The following is a 22236-nucleotide window of genomic DNA, read 5'->3' as shown; positions in this document are numbered from 1 at the left end:
AATACATATTAAATATAGTTTACAAGGCAATGAGTAAGAGTACAGATATGTAAGACTGGAAAGGAACGTGTTAGGTACTTGAGTATAAGAAGTGTTTATATTACATACCATTTCTTTGACTGTCTGTTCAAAACCATGTGTCATCAAAATGTAGTGAAAATTTCAATAATAATGAAACATTGCTGCTCCTGAGAAAGAGAAAGAAAACTTGGGTGACAACCACTGGAAACTAATCAAAGGAAAAAAATGCTGAAATCCTTCTTAAATGCAATGGACAATAGTTTGGGATCCATTTGACTGATTCGATCAGAGTAATCAGAATTAAACTATCCTCAATCATACCATTTAAAACACGATATAGAACTATCATAAGGTAATTGAAACTAGTTTGAATACTGCTAACCTCAAATGTAAATAGTACAACATGCCTTTCGTTGTGCTTATAACGCACATTGCTAACAGTGAATTACTGTAAATGTATAATGTTGTTTATGAATCATTTTACACCTCTTTTTGATTGTATCAAAAGTTGTTAGTTCCTGATTTATTATATGTAATATGAGCATCTTTGTGCTTTCATGCACAGACCATTGTGTCGTCAAACAAGTGCGAATGCTTGAAGAATAGTTGTTTCCAAAACGTCTTATTTTTCTGACAAAACAGTTGTTGATGATTGTAAGTCCCTCTTATGCAGCAAGGGGAGGAAGCTATTAAAATTAAGTTTTCCTATTTCTTCTTTACATTTCAGAGGTCTGACTCCTTTCCATCTTTACCGTTCAAGTCGCCAACATGAATAAGTATTTCTTCCTCTGAGATTCTAGAAAGGACTTGGTAAGAGTATTTCTTCCTCTGAAATTCTAGAAAGGACTTGGGAAGAGTATTTCTTCCTCTTAAATTCTATAAAGAACTTGGTAAGAGTATTTCTTCTTCTGAAATTCTAGTAAGGATTTGGTAAGAGTATTTCTTCCTCTGAAATTCTAGAAAGGACTTGGAAAGAGTATTTCTTCCTCTAAAATTCTATAAAGAGCTTGGCAAGAGTATTTCTTCCTCTGAAATTCTAGAAAGGATTTGGTAAGAGTATTTCTTCCTCTGAAATTCTAGAAAGGACTTGGTAAGAGTATTTTTTCCTCTAAAATTCTAGAAAGGACTTGGTAAGAGTATTTCTTCCTGTGAAATTCTAGAAAGGACTTGGTAAGAGTATTTCTTCCTCTGAAATTCTAGAAAGGACTTGGTAAGAGTATTTCTTCCTCTGAAATTCTAGAAAGGACTTGGAAAGAGTATTTCTTTCTCTGAAATTCTAGAAAGGACTTGGAAAGAGTATTTCTTCCTCTGAAATTCTAGAAAGGACTTGGTAAGAGTATTTCTTCCTCTGAAATTCTAGAAAGGACTTGGAAAGAGTATTTCTTTCTCTGAAATTCTAGAAAGGACTTGGAAAGAGTATTTCTTCCTCTGAAATTCTAGAAAGAATTTGGTAAGAGTATTTCTTCCTCTGAAATTCTAGAAAGGACTTGGGAAGAGTATTTCTTCCTCTGAAATTCTAGAAAGGACTTGGTAAGAGTATTTTTTCATCTAAAATTCTAGAAAGGACTTGGTAAGAGTATTTCTTCCTCTGAAATTCTAGAAGGGACTTGGTAAGACTGTTTCTTCCTCTGAAATTCTAGAAAGGACTTGGTAAGAGTATTTCTTCCTCTGAAATTCTAGAAAGGACTTGGAAAGAGTATTTCTTCCTCGGAAATTCTAGTAAGGACTTGGTAAGAGTATTTCTTCCTCTGAAATTCTAGTAAGGACTTGGTAAGAGTTGGAGTGAAATTAGTCCTTGATTTCATTTTCTACATCAATAGTCTGAACATATACACTGGTGCTAGTTTGAGAAAGAGTCATAAGGTACTTATTTATTCCAATAGGAAGTTAATTCATTTTGTTTATAAGTTCATTCTTGATGGTAAAGCCAACACTATAATTTTGTAATTTCTCTTCTTGTTGTGCACCCATCTAGAAGTAGGTATAACTACCTCCCTGTTCCTTTAGTTCTTCCTTTCTTCCCAGGCTCGTCGTATCTTGCACAAGGTAACAATATCAATGACACATCATTTGAGTTCTTGTACGATGACTGAAGTAACATTCACTGTTATGATTGTTCATGAGGGCCCTAATATCTTAGGTCTTAAAAGGATTTTGCAATTTGCTTAAGTTTGACCATACTAATAGTGATCCCACTAGATGCTCTTATCATATCGGTAAAGATTAGCCGGGCTAAGCTTAGGGCACCTCTTCTAACCTCCTCTCCTTGTGGGTGAGCAGGAGAGATACCAAAGAAGACTGTTCAGAAGCAGTTATAGCTGTTGAAGAACACTCCAATATCAAACATACTTTGTAGTCACTATGAAAATAAACCTATGCATTAGATAGATGAAGTGAAGAAAAGTATCATCGGCCATTGTTGATATGCGTGATATTTTGTATAATGATATAGGTTCAACTTATCTTTCTTTGGTTAACTTGTGTTTAGGGTTACCGATGAAGAGTGGAATTTTCCGAAAGTAGTATAATCCAATGATACACGTTGATCAAAATGTGGACTGAACTAGACTTCCCTTGAGTGTAGTCATTCAAGATTACACAGTTTTCGGAATACTACATTTATTTAGTAAACACTCCAGTCCCCTTATTAACTGCTGTCTTCATGACAGTTTATGAGATCTCACAACACTGCTCTTATCGTCGCTACCTGATAGCCAAACGACACGAAAAATACTAAAAGATGTTTTTTATAGCCGATGCCTCTGAGTGACTTTGCTATTTTGACGAAACTGTTTAACGTCATCTATTAAATGGTTCTTGACAAGAAAATAGAATACAATTATTCACTAGCAAGGTTACCAAGAAGACTGGTGGTCTCGGTGTGCTGCATCCTTCAGCTTCCTTTATAGCCACTGAGATTCTAACATTTTCTCCTGCCTCCTTCATAACCATTGAGATTCCAACGCCTTCTCCTGCCTCCTTCATAAGCATTGATATTCTAACATCTTCTCCTGCCTCCTTCATCACCATTGAGATTCAAACATCTTCTCCTGCCTGCTTCATCACCATTGAGATTCAAACATCTTCTTCTGCCTCCTTCATCACCATTGAGATTCAGACATCTTCTCCTGCCTCCTTCATGACCATTGATATTCTAACATCTTCTCCAGCCTCCTTCATCACCATTGAGATTCAAACATCTTCTCCTGCCTCCTTCATAAGCATTGATATTCTAACATCTTCTCCTACCTCCTTCATCACCATTGATATTCTAACATCTTCTCCTGCCTCCTTCATCACCATTGAGATTCAAACATCTTCTCCTGCCTCCTTCATCACCATTGATATTCTAACATCTTCTCCAGCCTCCTTCATAACCGTTGAGATTCCAACATCTTCTCCTGCCTCCTCCATAACCATTGAGATTTTAACATCTTATTCTGCCTTTTTCGTTTTTGAGAACTTCACACCTTTAGACGCTGATGCTGTTTGGTCCACAACTGCTTATTTTCCAGAATTATCTCCTAATTATTTCTTATCTAACCTTCTATGAAGATTGTTCCATTACCTGCCAAATGAAGACGTTCTGAATAGCATTACACCTTTTACAGTATGAAAAGAGGTCCTGTAATACGTGAGGGTGTCTTTGACTTCTTTAAAATGATAAACAATATTCCGGGTATACCTAAATCCTGTTACTGATCAAACTTACCCGATTATGTTGTTAAAGTGTCTTCCAAAATGACACTGAAACGACCCGCAAAGCTCATTTTGTCCAAAATCGTTTCCAAGAACACGTGACTTCAATCATATTTCTTCACGAGTAAAATAAATGAAGTCAAATAAAAAATTTTAAGTCACCCGATTGATTAACTTAAAATGAATCTGGAAGTCACAATTTCTACTGTTTTCCTGTTCCATCAGGAGTGACGAAGTTTACTACTAATACTCCTGATATAACTAGTTGCCATCATACAAAATACATTCAAGACTATTTGCAGAACGACTTTTTGTTCATACTAATAGGGCGTTATTGCCACAAAACGTAGTTCAACAGAATATTATATGGGTTCCTAATAAAGTAACCAACTAATTTTGTAAATATGTACAATAAACATGTCCATAAGATGTCGACTATTCTAATCAAAACATTTTTAGTGCTTTTCTTGAAGAAAATTATCAAAAAGTACCTCTTCGATCTTTTTCTGTTTTGTGATTGAATGTATATTAAAAAGGAAAAGAGCACCCGTGAGAAAAGTAAAGTGTATACCGTGTTTCTCCGAAAATAAGACAGGGCTTATATTAATTTTCACTCCAAAATATGACACTAGGGCTTATTTTCGGGGGATGTCTTATTTTGATATATTAAAAAAATGAAGTTACAAAGTAAAACTATTAAACTAACCATTTAAAATAAACTATTATTAAACTATTAAACTAACTGGTTAATACTTAAACAAACTAATTAACTAACTATTAAACTAATTAATAAATTAATTTTTTTTATTTCTTTCCTCTTCCTGCCACTCTTAACTAGGGCTTATTTTAAGGGTAGGGCTTATATTAAAACTATCCCCAAAAATCACACTAGGTCTTATTTTATGGGTAGGTCTTATTAGCGGAGAAACACGGTAATAATGTTTCCGTATTTAGACACTAGGATACATTTTGCTGGTAATTTAGACTATTACAACAAGTTATCTTTATCTTAACCTTTAATTCGGATGTGTTTAATCTTTGTTAATCATCTCTTACGATATTATCTGTTTTGTACTTTAAGTTTTTTATTAAAGGTTCTCTCTAGGAGTTATTATTGTATAATATTGTACTTCGCACTTAGTTTTTTTCGATGCTCCCTGATGGCTAATCGACACAGCTTGAAACGATATAATTCGAGCCCTTCGGCGGGCAATGCACAGATAGTTCATTGTGCTTGACAAAAAAAAAAAGCAAAACAATTTTTAACAATACCACGTAATGACAATTGATCTATAAGTATTTAATTATGCTTACAGTTACCTAAACTTGTTTTTGTTTTATTTCTGTCAAAGTATAAAAACAGATTTATTATTCATAACCGAAAACAATAAACATAAAACTAAATAATTAAAAATATTTTTTGGCAGACAATGTAGTGATGAAACTGTGGCCCCTTATCACTACGGTGTCAGATGTTTGTTTTTACACGTCTCAATTGATTTGGAATGAAAATTTTGTCTGATATATTGATAAAAAAGATTTAATTGTAAAGCTTGAAAAATGAGAAACATTAAATGCGATTTATATGTGATAAAGTATTTCTGTCTTCATTCATACTGTTTAAGATTTACGTTCTTGGTTTGTTTTGCTTTGTTTTGTAAAAACAATGGGATCTTAGCACACATGAAAAGATTGCAGATAAAGTTAGTCTTAAATACCCAAACACTCAATAACTCTTGAATACACTCATAGAGGTCATTGATTCCAGATTCAACGAGTAAGAGTTTGTTTGTTTTTGAATTTCGCACAAAGCTACTCGAGGGCTATCTGTGCTAGCCGTCCCTGATTTAGCAGTGTAAGAGTAGAGGAGGGCAGCTAGTTATCACCATCTTCCGCCAACTCTTGGGCTACTCTTTTACCAACGAATAATGGGATTGATCGTCACTTTATAACGTCCCCACTGCTGAAAGGGCGAACATATTTGGTGTGACGTGGATTCGAACCCACGACCTTCGGATTACGAGTCGAGTGTCTTAACTACCTGGACATGCTGGGCCATGTGTGTACTTTATAACAGGAATTAACATTTTTCCATGTGAATTTGTAACAATAGTTTGGCCAAGCATGGCCATGTGGTTAAGGTTTCGACTCGTAATCCGAGGGTCGCAGGTTCGAATCTCCGTCACAGTAAACATGTTCGCTCTTTCAGCCGTGGGAACGTTATAATGTGACAGTCAATCTAGCTATTCTTTGGTAAAAAGAGCTGGCGGTGGGTGGTGATGACTAGCTGCCTTCCCTCTAGTATTATACTGCTAAATTAGGGACGGCTCGCTCAGATAGCCCTCATGTAGCTTTGCGCGAAATTCACAATAAACAAACAAACAATAGTTTATTATTTAATTTTAAGAAAATGCAAAATCGGGCCATGATGCACATTTCACGTATAGTTGTTATTTTTTCTTATGGCGACGTGTAATTCTGTCAATGAAATAATAGTAGTAAATAGTAGATAAATAAGAAAGTTTTGATATTTCTTATTGTTATAGTTAACTCACTTTTAAAGCGTCTTTTGTATTATAATAACGAATATTATTTTATTCTTCTAAAAAGAGTAAATAATGTAAACATCTGCTGATGGGAAAGCAATATTTTAGTTTTTTTATACTTAATTCATTACTTCAGTTCGCAGACATGCCGCTAGAGGGGGCAAAAGTTGTAGGTGGCCATATTCACTGCTATTTAGTCTAGACGGAGTAACGTTGTGCGAAATTCAACTAAATATAAATACTATACAAGACGGAAGGCAGCTGATCAATAACAAATCAACTACCGACCATCAACTCTTGTCAAACAGAATAGTTGGAATAGAGCGTCACTCTTATAACGCACCCACGGTCCAAAATGCTCCTCTTAATTTTGTTTGTGTGTGGGGAAGTAACAGAACGCGAAACATCAACAATCGAACTCTCAACGTGTTGCTTCTTGTGGACGAATACACAGCTCTGTGTTCGTCTAACTGTTGGTCATGATTCCATGCCCAATGAAAAGAATGAAAAACAAGAGAAATTAGTTACTTGAAACTTTCTCCGTTTGTTAGAATTTGTTAAGAACACCTGTGTTAAACATATTTTCACAACAGGCTCATCTACTATCTCTGGCACAAGGTGGTTTGTTTGTTTTTTGAGATTCGCACAAAGATACTCGTGGGCTATCTGTGCTAGCCGTCCCTCATTTAGCAGTGTAAGACTAGAGCAACTAGTCATCACCAGCCACCGCCAACTCTTGGGCTACTCTTTTACCAACGACTAGTGGGATTGACCGTAACATTATAACGCCCCCACGGTTGAAAGGGCGAGCATGTTTGGCGCGACGGGGATGCGAACCCGCGACCCTCAGGTTACGAGTCGCACGCCTTAACACTCTTGGCCATGCCGGGCTAGGGTGGTTCGTAGAGAAAAACTGATTACTCATTTTGTATGCTGCCGTTCTTACTGAACGCTTTTCTACTGTCCCACTTGTGCGTGAACTTAAGTGACATTCTAATGAATTATCTTTTTTTTCGTTTGGCTCTCCCCTCAGTGGCACAGCAGTATACACGGAGACTCTAAACGATAGAATCCTGGTTTCGATAGCTTCGCACTTTACTTCAAAACAAATATTTTATCGTCTTCTCTTTATTTTCCTGTCCGTCTAAAGCTCGAATTTGGTTTTGAATGATTTTGTTCTATGCTTAATTTCTTTTTACTTTAATAACAAGTCTGAAATGTACACTCTTAGACTGAGCTTGTCAATAACTGAAACATGGTGACCAGTTTACTTCCCTGTTTCTCTGAAACTACCACGTTACTAAACAATTCGTAACTGTAAAACTTAAAGATGAACATTTACAGTTACGTAATATTTTTCTGAATGCAGCCCAAGCCAATAATAACCTTCTGAAGGAACTTATCATGCGTTTATCTTCGTTGTGATTATTGCTAACACACACACACACATATTGATCCATATCAAATATCAGGTACAATTTGTACTTACTTATACATATGAAGTTCATAACATTAGAACCTTATTTCCATAGATTATAATATCTTATATAAACACATATATGAAACATGATAATATTGTTCAATATTTAGGTAAGCGTATTTTTCACTAAAATGTTTTCTTTGCACAGACCGTGTTGATTAATTAGGATCTGTATAAATATTGTAAGTAAATCATTATGAAATATTAAGATTGTTTGAGGTCATTTAAGGGTTCAAAATTTAGGTAACATCGAAGTTTGTTTGTTTGTTTTTGAATTTCGCACAAAACTCCTCGAGGGCTATCTGTGCTAGCTGTCCGTAATTTAGCAGTGTAAGACTAGAGGGAAGGCAGCTAGTCATCACCACCCACCGCCAACTCTTGGGCTACACTTTTGCCAAAGAATAGTGGGATTGACCTAACATTATAACACTCATACGGCTGAAAGAACGAGCATGTTTGGTGTGTTGGGAATACGAATTCGCGACCCTCGAATTACGAGTCCAGGGGCATAACCACCTGGCCATGCGAGGCCTAAAAGGTCACCATACTATTGTTATTTATGTTGTCACCAACATGAATCAGCGAGATGAACAATAACTAGAACCATGGTATCAAAAGTACAAACCTGTTTAAAAAGAACGTGACTCAATGGTTAACTGCCTCACAACGGATTTGAAGTTCCACGATCAGCGATCCTTAGTTCAGTGAATAAAATCGCACTCCGCACTTTAAAATCACAGGAATGTTGTGAAAATAATCGTTACATCCTACTATTTAATTAGAGTCGCCCACGAGTTGGTGATGAATGCTATTGACTAGTTACCGTGTTTCTCCGAAAATAAGACAGGGCTTATATTAATTTTCACTCCAAAATATGACACTAGGGGGATGTCTTATTTTGATATATTAAAAAAATGAAGTTACAAAGTAAAACTATTAAACTAACCATTTAAAATAAACTATTATTAAACTATTAAATTAACTGATTAATACTTAAGCAAACTAATTAACTAACTATTAAACTAATTAATAAATTAATTTTTTTTATTTCTTTCCTCTTCCTGCCACTCTTAACTAGGGCTTATTTTAGGGGTAGGGCTTATATTAAAACTATCCCCAAAAATCACACTAGGTCTTATTTTATGGGTAGGTCTTATTATCGGAGAAACACGGTACTCTCACCCTAACCTATCATTTCAGCGGCCAGCGTAGATAGCTCATGAGTAGCTTTGCACGAAACGCAGCAGATAAACAGTTGTGTTGAAATAACGATTATTTGCGTAACGCAGTTTATACATTGTTATGTATAAAATAAGAAAAGCCTGCAATAATTTGCTCTTTTTGTCAAGATTTTACCGTTTAAAGTGTTTATTTTCCATTGAACAACGTTGACTTTTATAATATAGCAAAATTATACCTTTGATGGATAACTTTTATTCGGTGTTTCTTACTGGCTATTTTTAGGAGTAGTGTGCTTTAAGAAAGGTCAACGAGTGACCCCACACGACCTTAAAAAGGTTTTATTGGGTATTTTTAAGGGTAAGGTCAACGAGTGACACTGCACAGCCTTAAAAAGTGTTTTTATTGGGTATTTTTACAAGTAGGGTGCTCCAAGGAAAGACAATGAGTGAAGTGACACTGCTCGACCTTAAAAGTGTTTTTTATTGGGTATTTTAGGGTAGGGTGTTTCAAAGAAGGTGAACGAGTGACACTGCACAACCTTAAAAAGTGTTTTTATTGGGTATTTTTAGGGGTAGGGTGTTTCAAAGAAGGTTAACGAGTGACACTGCACGACCTTAAAAAGTTTTTTATTGAGTATTTTAGGAGTAGTATGCTCAAGGAATGTCAATGAGTTACACTACGACCTCTAAAATGTTTTTATTGGGTATTTTACAAGTATGGTACTCAAGGAAGGTCAACGAGTGACACTACGACCTTCAAAAGTGTTTTTATTGGGTATTTTAGGGGTAGGGTGTTCCAAGGAAGGTCAACGAGTGACCCACACGACCTTAAAAGTGTTTTATTGGGTATTTTAGAGGTAGAGTGTTCCAAGGAAGGCTAACGAATGACTGTGGATGATTTTAAACGATTTTTTCTTATTTGCTGTTTTAGAGTAGTATGCTCCAAGGAAGGCCAGCGAGTGACTCTTATTTATCCAAGATGTACATTCTATGAATGTTCTGCTGCTCAGGAAGCTCAAAATGTGGAATCAGCATTTCAAGAGATTCTGTACCAGGTAAACTTGAATATAATTGTCATAATATCCGACCTTACTGTTCAATGTTGCAAATATTTTGGACTATTAATTATGAAGCATGATTAAAATTAATTAGCAGCATTGTTAGTTAACCAACAACACGCACACGCATGCATTAAGGAAATGGTATAAAGACAAATACTAACGATCCTTTTATCACGTGAGAATAAAATGCGTGTCACGTGAAACTGGTGATGTGTTTGTTCAAAGTGCTTGAAGAGAATGAAATTCTTCTAAGTGAAGTATTTCAGGTATTCATTTACGAGATAGACGACAGACGAATACAGATTATTTTCCAACAACCAGTCTATAATTTGTTTGTATGTTTTGAGTTTCGCGCAAAGCCATACGAGGGCTATCCGCGCTAGTCGTCCCTAATTTTGCAATGTAAGACTAGAGGGGAGGCAGCTAGTCATCACTACCCACTATAAACTCTTGGGCAACTCTTTTACCAACAAATAGTGGATTGACCGTCACATCATAATGTGAAAGAGCGAGCATGTGTGGTGTGACTGGGATTCGAACCTAGTCGAGAGCCTTACCTGACCATGCTGGGCCTACCAGTCTATGAATGCACATATGAATGCTACCTCGAGAACAGTGATACACACATTGGCTGCTGGAAATAATAATTTGTTTATTTATTTTACTACAGAGTTTCACAGTGGGTTCTCGGCACTATGTTCACTGCGGGAAGTCAAACCCTGGAATTCAGTGATGTAAACCTGCTAAGAGAAGAGAAAGTAACAAATCCAAAATGTTCAAATGAGAATCAGACCACAAACAGTTGAACGCGCAAATCTGGAAACGTCTGCTCTCTACGGATTAATCAAAGATTTAGGAAACGACGAACGATAGTTTTTTCGGTCATACAGCATAGAAGAGAGGTGTCATATTTGAAGCAGCGGTAAGTCTACGGACTTACAACGCTAAAATCAGGGTTTCGATTCCCCTCGGTGGGCTCAGCAGATATCTCAATGTGGCTTTGCTATAAAAAGTACAAACATATTTGACGAACTACAGTGAAGCATGTTTATGGGTCAGTAGCGGTTTGGGAGTGATAAACACAAAATTGGCACTGAGTCCAGGCATATGTAATACAATGATAATATGTACGTTCTCAATTAATGGGAATAATACAGAACTTTTGTAGTAGTATTGCACAGTCGTACCTTGACAAACAGTATGGAAGCTATATAACACGGTGTTATGCTCTATGAAAAAAAACGCTCGCAAACAACACTAATATTTTGTATACCTCATTTAATCATTCGCACCACGTGGTGTCTGTTAGTCAGTCAGTAGACACTAAAATGAGGTCGTATAAAGGACGCTTGACGTTGCAATTTGTACTGTCGTGACGGCAGTACAACGTGCACAAGACATGAATCACGAGAAGAATTATGCACTCTGTAAACCACAACACAGCATAATATATGAACTTTGTTACTCTTAATTTTGATTTTATTTACTCTTGAAACAAAATAGTTTGGGGGACCTTGCACCAGTACATCTGGTTGTATATACATGTCATTAATTAATCTATCAGTACGTGTTCGCTTACGTAGTCCCTAAAAGTACTATTATTATGTTTCAAATCCGGAATCCTTAGAACTAGAGACAAGGATGTTATCCAGAGAAGTGGTTTAACTAACAATGTAGAAATATTAGTTTTCATTTGTTGGTGTTAACCGAGTTTTTCATCATCATAACAACACTTAGTACGAAGGTTTCGACAGTTGTGTGGTTTAGTTTTGTTATTTTGTTTTTAAGTCGATTCATTTTTACCAGTAATTGTGAAGCGATATGAATGTATTAACGCACATGGATCTAAAAGAAGCCAGTCTTTAATAATGCCTTTCTTTTACCACGCAACTAATCACATGCTTCCTGAAATAGTTGTAGGTATGCAACTAACTACGTGTATTTAAAATAGTTGTAGGCATGTGACGAACCACGTGTATTCTGAAATAGCTAAAGGTATACAACTAACCACAAGTGTTTTACAGCAGCTAAAGGTATGTCTCGGCGTCATGAAAGACGATAAAAAAGACATATCTGTGTCAAGATTTGATTTGTTTGTTTTGAATTTTGCGCAAAACTACTCGAGTGCTATCTGCGCTAGCCGTCCTTAATTTAGCAGTGTAAGACTAGAGGGAAGGCAGTTAGTCATCACCACCCACCGCCAACTCTCGGTTTACTGTTTTACCAATGAATAATGGGATTGACCGTCACAGTATAACGCCCCTACGGTTGAAAAGGCGAGCAAGTTTGGTACGACGGGGATTCGAACAGCGACTCTCAGGTTCTGAGACGAGTTCCTTAACCATCTGGCGATGTCGGGCCCCGTGTTGTATGTTAAGTAGATGGGTGTTTTAGTTCACCTGTTGTAAAGTGACGAAGAAATTGAAGTTTAATACAAAAACTAGTTAATGATTAGTTTTACACAAACAAGTGTTTAAAGATGTAGATATTTTTAATTTTTGTGCTTCTTAGATAGTGATGTAATATGAAGATTTATTTTATTCGTTCATATTGAATGGTTAAAATGCCTAGACGACTGTAAGGTTTTAAACATCATGACGTTGGTGATATTTGAATGTATTTGTTATACTCTTGCTGTTGTTGTTGTTTATGAATTAAGCACAAAGCTGCACAATGGGCTATCTGTGCTTTGCCCACCACGAGTATCGAAAACCGATTTTTAGCGTTGTAAGTCCGCACACATACCGCTGAGCCACTGGGGGATGTTATGTTCTTATAAACATATTTATACATACAGAGAGAAAGATAGCTATGTTTAGTTACATATTTTGTTGAATGTTTTTTTTTGTAATTTTTACCATTGAGGTAAACTTACCTCTTATTGCATCATTACTTTACAATGTTGCAGGTCTTCATTAATAAAGAACAAAAACGACGCCTATCGACATTTTCTGTACTCGCGCCCAGGATTCAAAATCCAAGAAGAAACAGTGCGGGAAACTCCACGTTGAACAGCTGGTGGAGGAGAAATCGGCCTACAACAGAACACGAAATCCGACAAGACCGAACTCTGACGATGTAATTAGAAAAGTTTGAACGACAAAAATATCTCTGTCTTTGATTTCTGTAACATTCACGACAACATCCGACATTTTGAGAATAAATATGCATTCTCTAATGAATCCCTCAGTGGACTCAGCAGATAGCCCGATGTAGCTTTGCTACATACACACACTCTAATGAATTAAAATACATTTCTTTTGAATAATTTTTGAGAATAATTCATGGAGTTAAACTCGTATGTTAATTCAGAGTATTTATACCAGAACAGTGGACGAGAGTAGCTAATTTGACTACTAAAATATAGAGATCGCGTGAAGGATAAATAAATATTTTGCGTTTAATCTTAAAAAAAAAAGTAAAATAATTATTCCATTAAATCGTGTGTGATAAAATTGTTGACAATATAGTATCTTCTCTCGGATTGTTTTATTGTTTAGAATCAAGCACAAAGATACACAATAGGCTAAATGTGTTCTGCCTATCACAGGTAACGAAACCCGGTTTACAGAGGTGAGAGTCAGCAGATATGCTGCTGTGCCACTGGAGAGAAAGTTGATATTTATTAAATTCAGTACAAATGTAGGTACTTTCAAACAATCAGTGCTATATATTCTTTCTTTATTAAAAGTAAATGGACTCCCCAAAAAAACAAGGTTTTAAATATCTTTGTCATCGTACGTCTGACAAATTTTGAACAGGATTCTGGCGCTATAAAATGTATCACTACACCATTATTTTACACTTGTACGTTTTCAACGCTTTCTTTGAGAAGTGCTGAGGTTTACTTCTGAGTTAGGTTTAGTTTATTGAAATAGCTTGTTGGAACGTTTTTTTAATATAAGGTACCGCCCTACAGAATGATTTACGTGTTCACTAACTACCCTCAAACTTGCTATGTTTGGATTAGAAATTGTTACAGCAGTTAAAATACCCCAAAATATTTACTTTACTTTGTTAAGAATTTAAAAAAATCTAAGCCAATTAAGGCTTGGTTTTTATTTGTTTTCTCGTTTGAGATTTTGTTTGTCTATTAACATAATTCTGTAAATATATTATCATATTCAATGAATTTAACCTAAGTAGAATTATAAAAACATATACAATATAATTAATATAAAATAACTGGGGCCCGGAATGGTCAGGTGGGTAAAGGCGTTCGACTTGTAATTCAAGAGTCGAGGGTTCGAATCCCGGTCGCACCAAACATGCTTGCCCTTTCAGCCGTGGGGGCGTTTATAATGTTACGGTCAATCCCACTATTCGTTGGTAAAAGAGTAGCCCCAGAGTTGGCGGTGGGTGGTGATGACTAGCTGCCTTCCCTCTAGTCCTATACTGCAAAATTAGGGACGGCTAGCGCAGATAGCCCTCGTGTAGCTTTGCGCGAAATTCAAAACAAACGAAAACAAACAAACACAGATAATTAATACTACAAACATTCTACATCTGAATTATAGGACAGTATCTGCTCAGAACTCGCGTGAATCGAAACTATGAGTAATAAGTGTGTTAAGAAATAACGACATGTTCAAGGTGGAGCTGTAAGTATATCATCAAATTTTTTACCGGGCGAAAGATCGCACATGTCCATGTAATGAAGGAAATGCTGAAACTAATTTGTATATTTTGCAAAAGCGTTGTTTCTTCAATATTTAGGGTAAAAAAATGAACTGAAAACAAAGCAACAATTACCCTATCTTTTGTTTTACTAAATTATTTTGATGTGGATTTTATTAACTTTTCACATTCATTCGAGAACGATCTGGCGGTGGGTGGTGATGACTTGCTGCCTTCCCTCTAGTCTTACACTGCTAAATTAGGGACGGCTAGCGCAGATAGCACTCGAGTAGCTTTGCGCGAAATTCAAAAAAACAAACAAACATATAAAACAACTGATGTTCGAATGCCCTCTAACTTTTCGCTCCTCGCTCGCGCAACGACAAAATATTTTTCCAGTTATTTGCCCATATCCTATGAATGCATAAAGAAATGCACGCATTCACACAGGAATATTATTTCACACATTAATGAATAACTTATTAATGTTCTAGCTGAACAATACTATCATGAGAATGTTGTCTCCATATAAAAAACTGCCTAACAAAGATCTTCACTCTAGACTGACGGGTGTTTAGAATGATTTTGTGTTCATACAAAGTAGGTAAGGGCAGCGTACTTTAAGAAGTGGTTATTAATGTTTATTAAGGTATTTTGTATTAAAACTATTGGTTAAATGTTCAATATATTTATTTTATTATTTATTATTACTGTATATCTTGATAATGCTTATTTAGTATTGTTGTCACAGTAAATGAAACCAGGACTAACCACGTGAGGTTTAATTGAGATCACGTCTATTAAATTTACTATATTTTTAGGTGTGATCTTCTGGTTAGGTTGCTTTACTCAAAAGTCAGTATTAAAAGTGTTATATAAAGACGAGTAAGATACAGTTGTGTTAACTCAAAATCATGTAGCTTGGTTCTACTGGAAGTGAGCTTTGAAAAAGACAAAGCAAAGCATTCTAACAATCACCACATTTAATACACTTGAAAATGTGACTATAAATCGTAGCAACACACATGAATATTAGTCTCAAAACTACACACATATATGTGCATTACTTGCATTATTTAAACGTAATCTTAATCATCAAAACCCAAAGAAATTTGCAGTTTTAAGTCGATATTCTTGTGTAAATACATTAATTGTCAAAACGAGTGTTTCTTCAATCGTAAAAGTGCTAGTTGGTGTTGTTTGGAATTAAGCACAAAGCTACACAATGGGATATCTGTGATCTGCCCGCCACGGTATCGAAACCCAGTTTTTAGCGTTGTAAGTCCGCATACGTACCGCTGAGCCACTGGGGGACAAGTGCTAGTTTATATAAGTATGGCTTTAACTAATTTTCTTTTCATGAAATGAACTCTAAAACTAGAAGTTCAAACGAGGTTAAATAAATCTGGTCCTGTTCTATTATTTTTCCTGTTAAAGATGTTATGCATTAAAACGTGAATAATAAATTAACAATTAGCTGTTCTGATTTAACTGTGTAACTACTACTTTTAAAGACGGCTGTGTCCTTTCTGTTCTTAGTGAATAGACTTAAATCAAGTTAAATATAAATCTAGGAGACTCTTCCTTGATCTTATTTCACTATACTTTTGTCCTATTTCACGCTTTCTTTGTCTCAATGTTCGCTGGAGACGAGGCAGAAAGTTTCAAACAACCGTAACACCTAAATCAATCCGTGTTTTCAACGTAGTTACTTTGATAATAATGTTTTGAAGGTCAAATGGTACGTATACTGTTTGTCCAACATCACTCAATAGTTGTTGTATTTGTTTAAGTATATTTAAAATAAAATTATACTTTTCAAGCATGCACCGTTTTGTTGAATGTGTAACATTTTTTTTCACTTTCTAACAGTGTCAGATCCAATGAAACTAAATAGTTGTATTCGGCTTAGTTTCCAGCATTTATCATTCTGTTACTTAAGTTTTTGTAAGGTGTTAAGTATACTGACTCTCAGCCCCCGAGCTATTAAGGCCTTCATTTTTAAGTTTAATGACAGAGTCATTTTTCCCGTAATCCTGTTTCAGCATCTTTTAAGATAGAAATGAGATTAAGACATATTAGGCTTGGAAAAGCTGAAAAATATTCTGAGAACACAGCAGATGTAAACCAGTAAACAAAATTTCGTGGAGAAATGAATGTTTTGTCTGTCAGAATAATATGGATGTTTTGTCTATCAGAATAATATAGATGTTTTGTCTATCAGAATAATATGGATGTTTTGTCTATCAAAATAATATGGATGTTTTGTCTATCAGAATAATATAGATGTTTTGTCTGTCAGAATAATATGGATGTTTTGTCTATCAGAATAATATGGATGTTTTGTCTATCAGAATAATATGGATGTTTTGTCTATCAGAATAATATGGATGTTTTGTCTATCAGAATAATGTGGATGTTTTGTCTATCAGAATAATATGGATGTTTTATCTATCAGAATAATATGGATGTTTTGTCTATCAGAATAATATGGATGTTTTGTCTATCAAAATAATATGGATGTTTTGTCTATCAGAATAATATGGATGTTTTGTCTATCAAAATAATATGAATGTTTTGTCTATCAGAATAATATGGATGTTTTGTCTATCAGAATAATATAGATGTTTTGTCTATCAGAATAATATGGATGTTTTTGTCTATCAGAATAATGTGGATGTTTTGTTTATCAGAATAATATGGATGTTTTGTCTCTCAGAATAATATGAATGTTTTGTCTGTCAGAATAATATGGATGTCTTGTCTATCAGAATAATATGGATGTTTTGTCTATCAAAATAATATGGATGTTTTGTCTATCAGAATAATATGGATGTTTTGTCTATCAGAATAATATAGATGTTTTGTCTATCAGAATAATATGGATGTTTTTGTCTATCAGAATAATGTGGATGTTTTGTCTATCAGAATAATATGGATGTTTTGTCTATCAAAATAATATGGATGTTTTGTCTGTCAGAATAATATGGATGTTTTGTCTATCAGAATAATATGGATGTTTTGTCTATCAGAATAATATGGATGTTTTGTCTATCAGAATAATGTGGATGTTTTGTCTATCAGAATAATATGGATGTTTTGTCTATCAGAATAATATGGATGTTTTGTCTATCAAAATAATATGGATGTTTTGTCTATCAGAATAATATGGATGTTTTGTCTATCAAAATAATATGAATGTTTTGTCTATCAGAATAATATGGATGTTTTGTCTATCAGAATAATATAGATGTTTTGTCTATCAGAATAATATGGATGTTTTTGTCTATCAGAATAATGTGGATGTTTTGTTTATCAGAATAATATGGATGTTTTGTCTGTCAGAATAATATGGATGTCTTGTCTATCAAAATAATATGGATGTTTTGTCTATAAGAATATTATGGATGCTCTGTCTATCAGAATAATATGGATGTTTTGTCTATCAGAATAATATGGATGTTTTGTTTATCAAAATAATATGGATGTTTTGTCTCTCAGAATAATATGAATGTTTTGTCTGTCAGAATAATATGGATGTTTTGTCTATCAAAATAATATGGATGTTTTGTCTATAAGAATATTATGGATGCTTTGTCTATCAGAATAATATGGATGTTTTGTCTATCAGAATAATATGAATGTTTTGTTTATCAGAATAATGTGTTAAAACTTCCAAATATCATATGGTTGTATTCCTCTTCTCGTATAAATTTAAACCGAGTTTAAAGAGATATATACACGTATACATATGACACCTCCAATACTCTGTCTTTGCCCTTTATTTTTAGCAGCCTGGCGTGGCGAGGTGGTTATTGTACTTTGACTCGTAAGCTCGGGGTTGCGGGTTCTAAACTCCATCACACCAAACATGCTCACATTTTCAGCTATAATGTAACGGTGAATTCCCCTATTCGTTAATAAAAGAGTAGTCCAAGAGTTGGCGGTGGACGATGATGACGAGTTGCCTTTTCTCTAGTCATTTTCTGCTAAATTATGGACGGCTAGAGCAGGTAGAAATTCAAAATAAGCAACCAAAAATTTATTTTTAAAATGTACAATGTAATCTCATAGTACAAATGGTTTAGTAAAAGAACATTATTGTTAACAGTCTTGTTTAAAAACTATGAATAGTACATTCAACTATTTATTATATATATAATATATTATTAAAACTTAATACCTTTTATGTTAATATTTCAAAGTAAAGATTGTTCAAAAGCAAACAACCCGATATTATAAAATTTTGTGTTCCATTATTTCACGTTCTACACTTTAGGTAAACTGTAGGTAGATGAACTAGATAAAACATTGAAGATAAATATTTATGAAGAAATAGTTTGTTTGTTTGTTTTGAATTTCGCACAAAGCTACTCGAGGGCTATCTGCGCTAGCCGTCCCTAATTTAGAGGTGTAAGACTAGAGGGAAGGCAGCTAGTCATCACCACCCACCGCCAACTCTTGGGCTACTCTCTTATCAACGAATAGTGGGTTTGACCGTCACATTATAACGCCCCCACGGCTGAAAGGGCGAGTATGTTTGGTGCGACGGTGATTCGAACCCGCGACCCTCAGATTACGAGTCGAGCGTTCTAACCATCTGGCCATGCCTGGCCGTATAAAATGATATAGACTTCACAAGATGAAAGAAGATGTGTTATTGGACTTTAGCCCATTTCTTGGAAGGTCTCTCGTGCTCTTCAAACCAATTTCTAACACTATGAACACGATGTATTATTCTTCAAAGTGTAAGTTCGGCATTATAAACAGGCATGATCAGAAACACATTAGGGTTCAACTCTAGCATGTTATTTGGTCTTTCAAGAAAATTCGTCAAGGATCTATTCCTTTTATGAACAAAGTTTGGTATTCTCTCCCCACCTTGAACAGAACAACCAAACAACTTTAAACGTAAAGTTTTCTTTGTATTTCTAATTTAATACCAGTATGAAAGAGGTAACAATAAGCTACCAGACCACATCGTACGCTTTCACTTATTCATTGTCCAAGTTCTGTATTTTAAGAACTACACTGTCACTCTTGTTGTTGTTTTTTGCATCTGAGATGAGCAGCTTCTAATTTAAGTTCTCTAATGTCGTTGTGCCATTTTTTAATGGTCAGCTTGGACATTATAAAATTCTTACTAATGTAAAAGAATGTGGTGATTAAGCAACGGTCTGTCATTTGATGCATTTATCAGTGCGATTCGGCGCTCTTTCTCATCTTCCAGTCAACACCGTTTAGGTCCAGAAATTAGAAATATATTTGAGCAGTTGAACTGAGAAAGAACCTGTAAATAACGTGAGTCCTGTTAAATGGGTAACTTTAGATATGGTATTAGAATGTCGTATAAATCGTAACTCTTACGCATTGTGAAGTGACTTCACCACTGCACTGAGGAAACTCAATCAGTCAATCACCTACGCCTCACATTATCAGTGTATTTTGTAGATACAAGTACTATTATGGAAACTAAAATTAAAATAACCAATCATATAACATATTATAACTCACGAGGTAGAAACAAATCGCTTCCATTTGGTCACAAAACTTCGCAGCTAACCAGAGAATATCACCATACATGAAAGTCGTACAACCAAAAAATACCTTTATAAATAACCAATGAAATAGTCGGGTTAATTGTGATAGAAAAGAAATATTGCCTATAAAAATAATACAGAAATTTCCCTTCTTCTGGAGCTATCACCTGGAATTAATCACTTTCTGCAAATTTCGTGGACGCTGCTCTTAAACACCTGTGAAGCAGTGTACTCGTGGCTAGTCAGGAGTTACTATTTCCCATTGTAGGCCAAGCTGTAAATTAAATACCTTTAAACCATCTCTGAGCAATGTTTAATATATGTTTTTAACAGTGGATTTATCACTGTTACTTACATATCTAAAATAGGAATTAACCCTTACACTTTCTTCTGAATTTATATAATATAAAGTAGCTTTTGGAGAAAAAGAAATTCTCGATAACAGAAAATGTAGATAATTCTTTATTTTACCAGTTAGAATATTCTATAGTGTGTCAACGATGACTACATATACTCACAACGCCAAAATCTGGGGTTAGATTCCTCCATGTGAGCAGGGTGTAAGTGGGTCACTGTATAGCTTTGTGCTATAAACCAATTATAAGTAACAGCTATGAGGAATCTCAGTGCAGTCATTGAAAACATCAAGTTATCCTAAACCAGAAAGTGTTAACTCTTCCTTTCTTACCCAGTATAAGCATATTTACTAAAAGCTGTATATTGCATACATACGTAGTTCTAGATACCTCTCGACTATACATAACTGTCACGAGACAAGATCAATCTGTGTGAATTCGACGATCAGCGATTCAGTTTTATATCAAACGAGAGGAAGGCTTAGAATCCTCTTTACAGCAAGTTGCGAACGTGTGATAACATGAGCTTCTGGCAGACTTAAAAAAGTGTTATATCAGTACATCGGTCACTTAGAAAGCAAAATACTTCTGAAAAATGTATTTATTTATTTCAGTGGCCTCGTGATACAACACACAAAAAAACTTCCAATTCGCTTACATATAATAACGCTGGGAGGTAATATAAGTAAAATGAATATTGAAATCCTCACATGGCATACTTTTGTAATACTCATAAAAATACTAAGTTAGTAACGAGTTTAACAATATATTTTCTCACGGTCACTGAGATATAAATCACAAACATCAGTTTTTATTTAAAATAATTATTCGATAATAGTTTCAAAACTTAGGTTGTCATTTCAGTTCTTGAAGTGAACATTCTTTGTGTGAGGTTATAATAATCATCAATACATTTTTTAGAATAAAACAAAACCTTTAGAGTGTATAAAAAGTAGGACTTCAGAAGATCGTCCACATTTGCTTATAATGAAGGAATTTTGCTGTCGCTGTTAAACTCGTTTTTGTTTTGTTTACCCACAAATAATTCAAATAGTTAGGATTCTAGACTGTCTCTGTGACACATGCCTGCTATTATATTAGAATATCCCCAAGTTAGGTTTGTAGTTAGTAGATACAAAAAGTCGAGCTGTGAATCAACAACATATTGATGTCCTTTTATCAATTCTACTGTCAAATAATGTATAGTTATCAGATCTGTGGCTGTGCTACCGTTTGTTACCGTCGTAATTATTTTACAGTAGTAATTCAAGGTGACAGTTATTAAATACTTTCCCCGAAAACCAAATGTTATATCTTAAATGTGCATCATTCAGGAATGTATACTATTACGTACGTGTCAATTTATATTATCCATCGGGTAAAGTACGCTTTCAATAAGACGCTTATACTGCTCAAATAGAACAAAGCAGCACAAAAGGAAATCAAATCATCTTTCAAGATGGAGAATGATATTTCATCACATGATCATGTTTGTTTCTTTGTTTTTTGAATTTCGCGCAAAGCTATTCGAGGGCTATCTGCGCTAGCCGTCCCTAATTTAGCAGTGTAAGACTAGAGGGAAGGCAGCTAGTCATTACCACCCACTGCCAACTCTTGGGCTACTTTTGTACCAACGAATAGTGGGATTGATCGTCACATTATAACACCCGCACGGCTAAAAGGGTGAGCATGTTTGGTACGACCGGGATTCGAACCCGTGACCCTCGGATTATAA

The 22236-nt window shown here is 35.0% G+C and overlaps 1 protein-coding gene across 4 annotated transcripts in view; it reads left to right on the top strand.

Annotated features, from left to right (window-relative positions):
* Positions 1-13344, top strand: part of LOC143244185 (ras-related and estrogen-regulated growth inhibitor-like) — a 70623-nt gene extending 57279 nt beyond the window's left edge. For all 4 annotated transcript variants that reach the window (XM_076488451.1, XM_076488622.1, XM_076488534.1 and 1 more), the window contains 2 exons: positions 9859-9982; positions 12897-13344. In XM_076488451.1, the coding sequence (XP_076344566.1) occupies positions 9859-9982; positions 12897-13070 (298 nt within the window). In that variant the 3' untranslated portion in view covers positions 13071-13344. The remainder of the gene's footprint in view (positions 1-9858; positions 9983-12896) is intronic.
* The last annotated feature ends 8892 nt before the right edge of the window (positions 13345-22236 follow it).

This window comes from Tachypleus tridentatus, chromosome 1 (assembly GCF_004210375.1).
Source record: "Tachypleus tridentatus isolate NWPU-2018 chromosome 1, ASM421037v1, whole genome shotgun sequence".
Lineage (NCBI taxonomy): Eukaryota > Metazoa > Arthropoda > Merostomata > Xiphosura > Limulidae > Tachypleus > Tachypleus tridentatus.
Note: the sequence above shows the minus strand (reverse complement) of the source record. Positions and strands in the feature narration are given on the sequence as shown.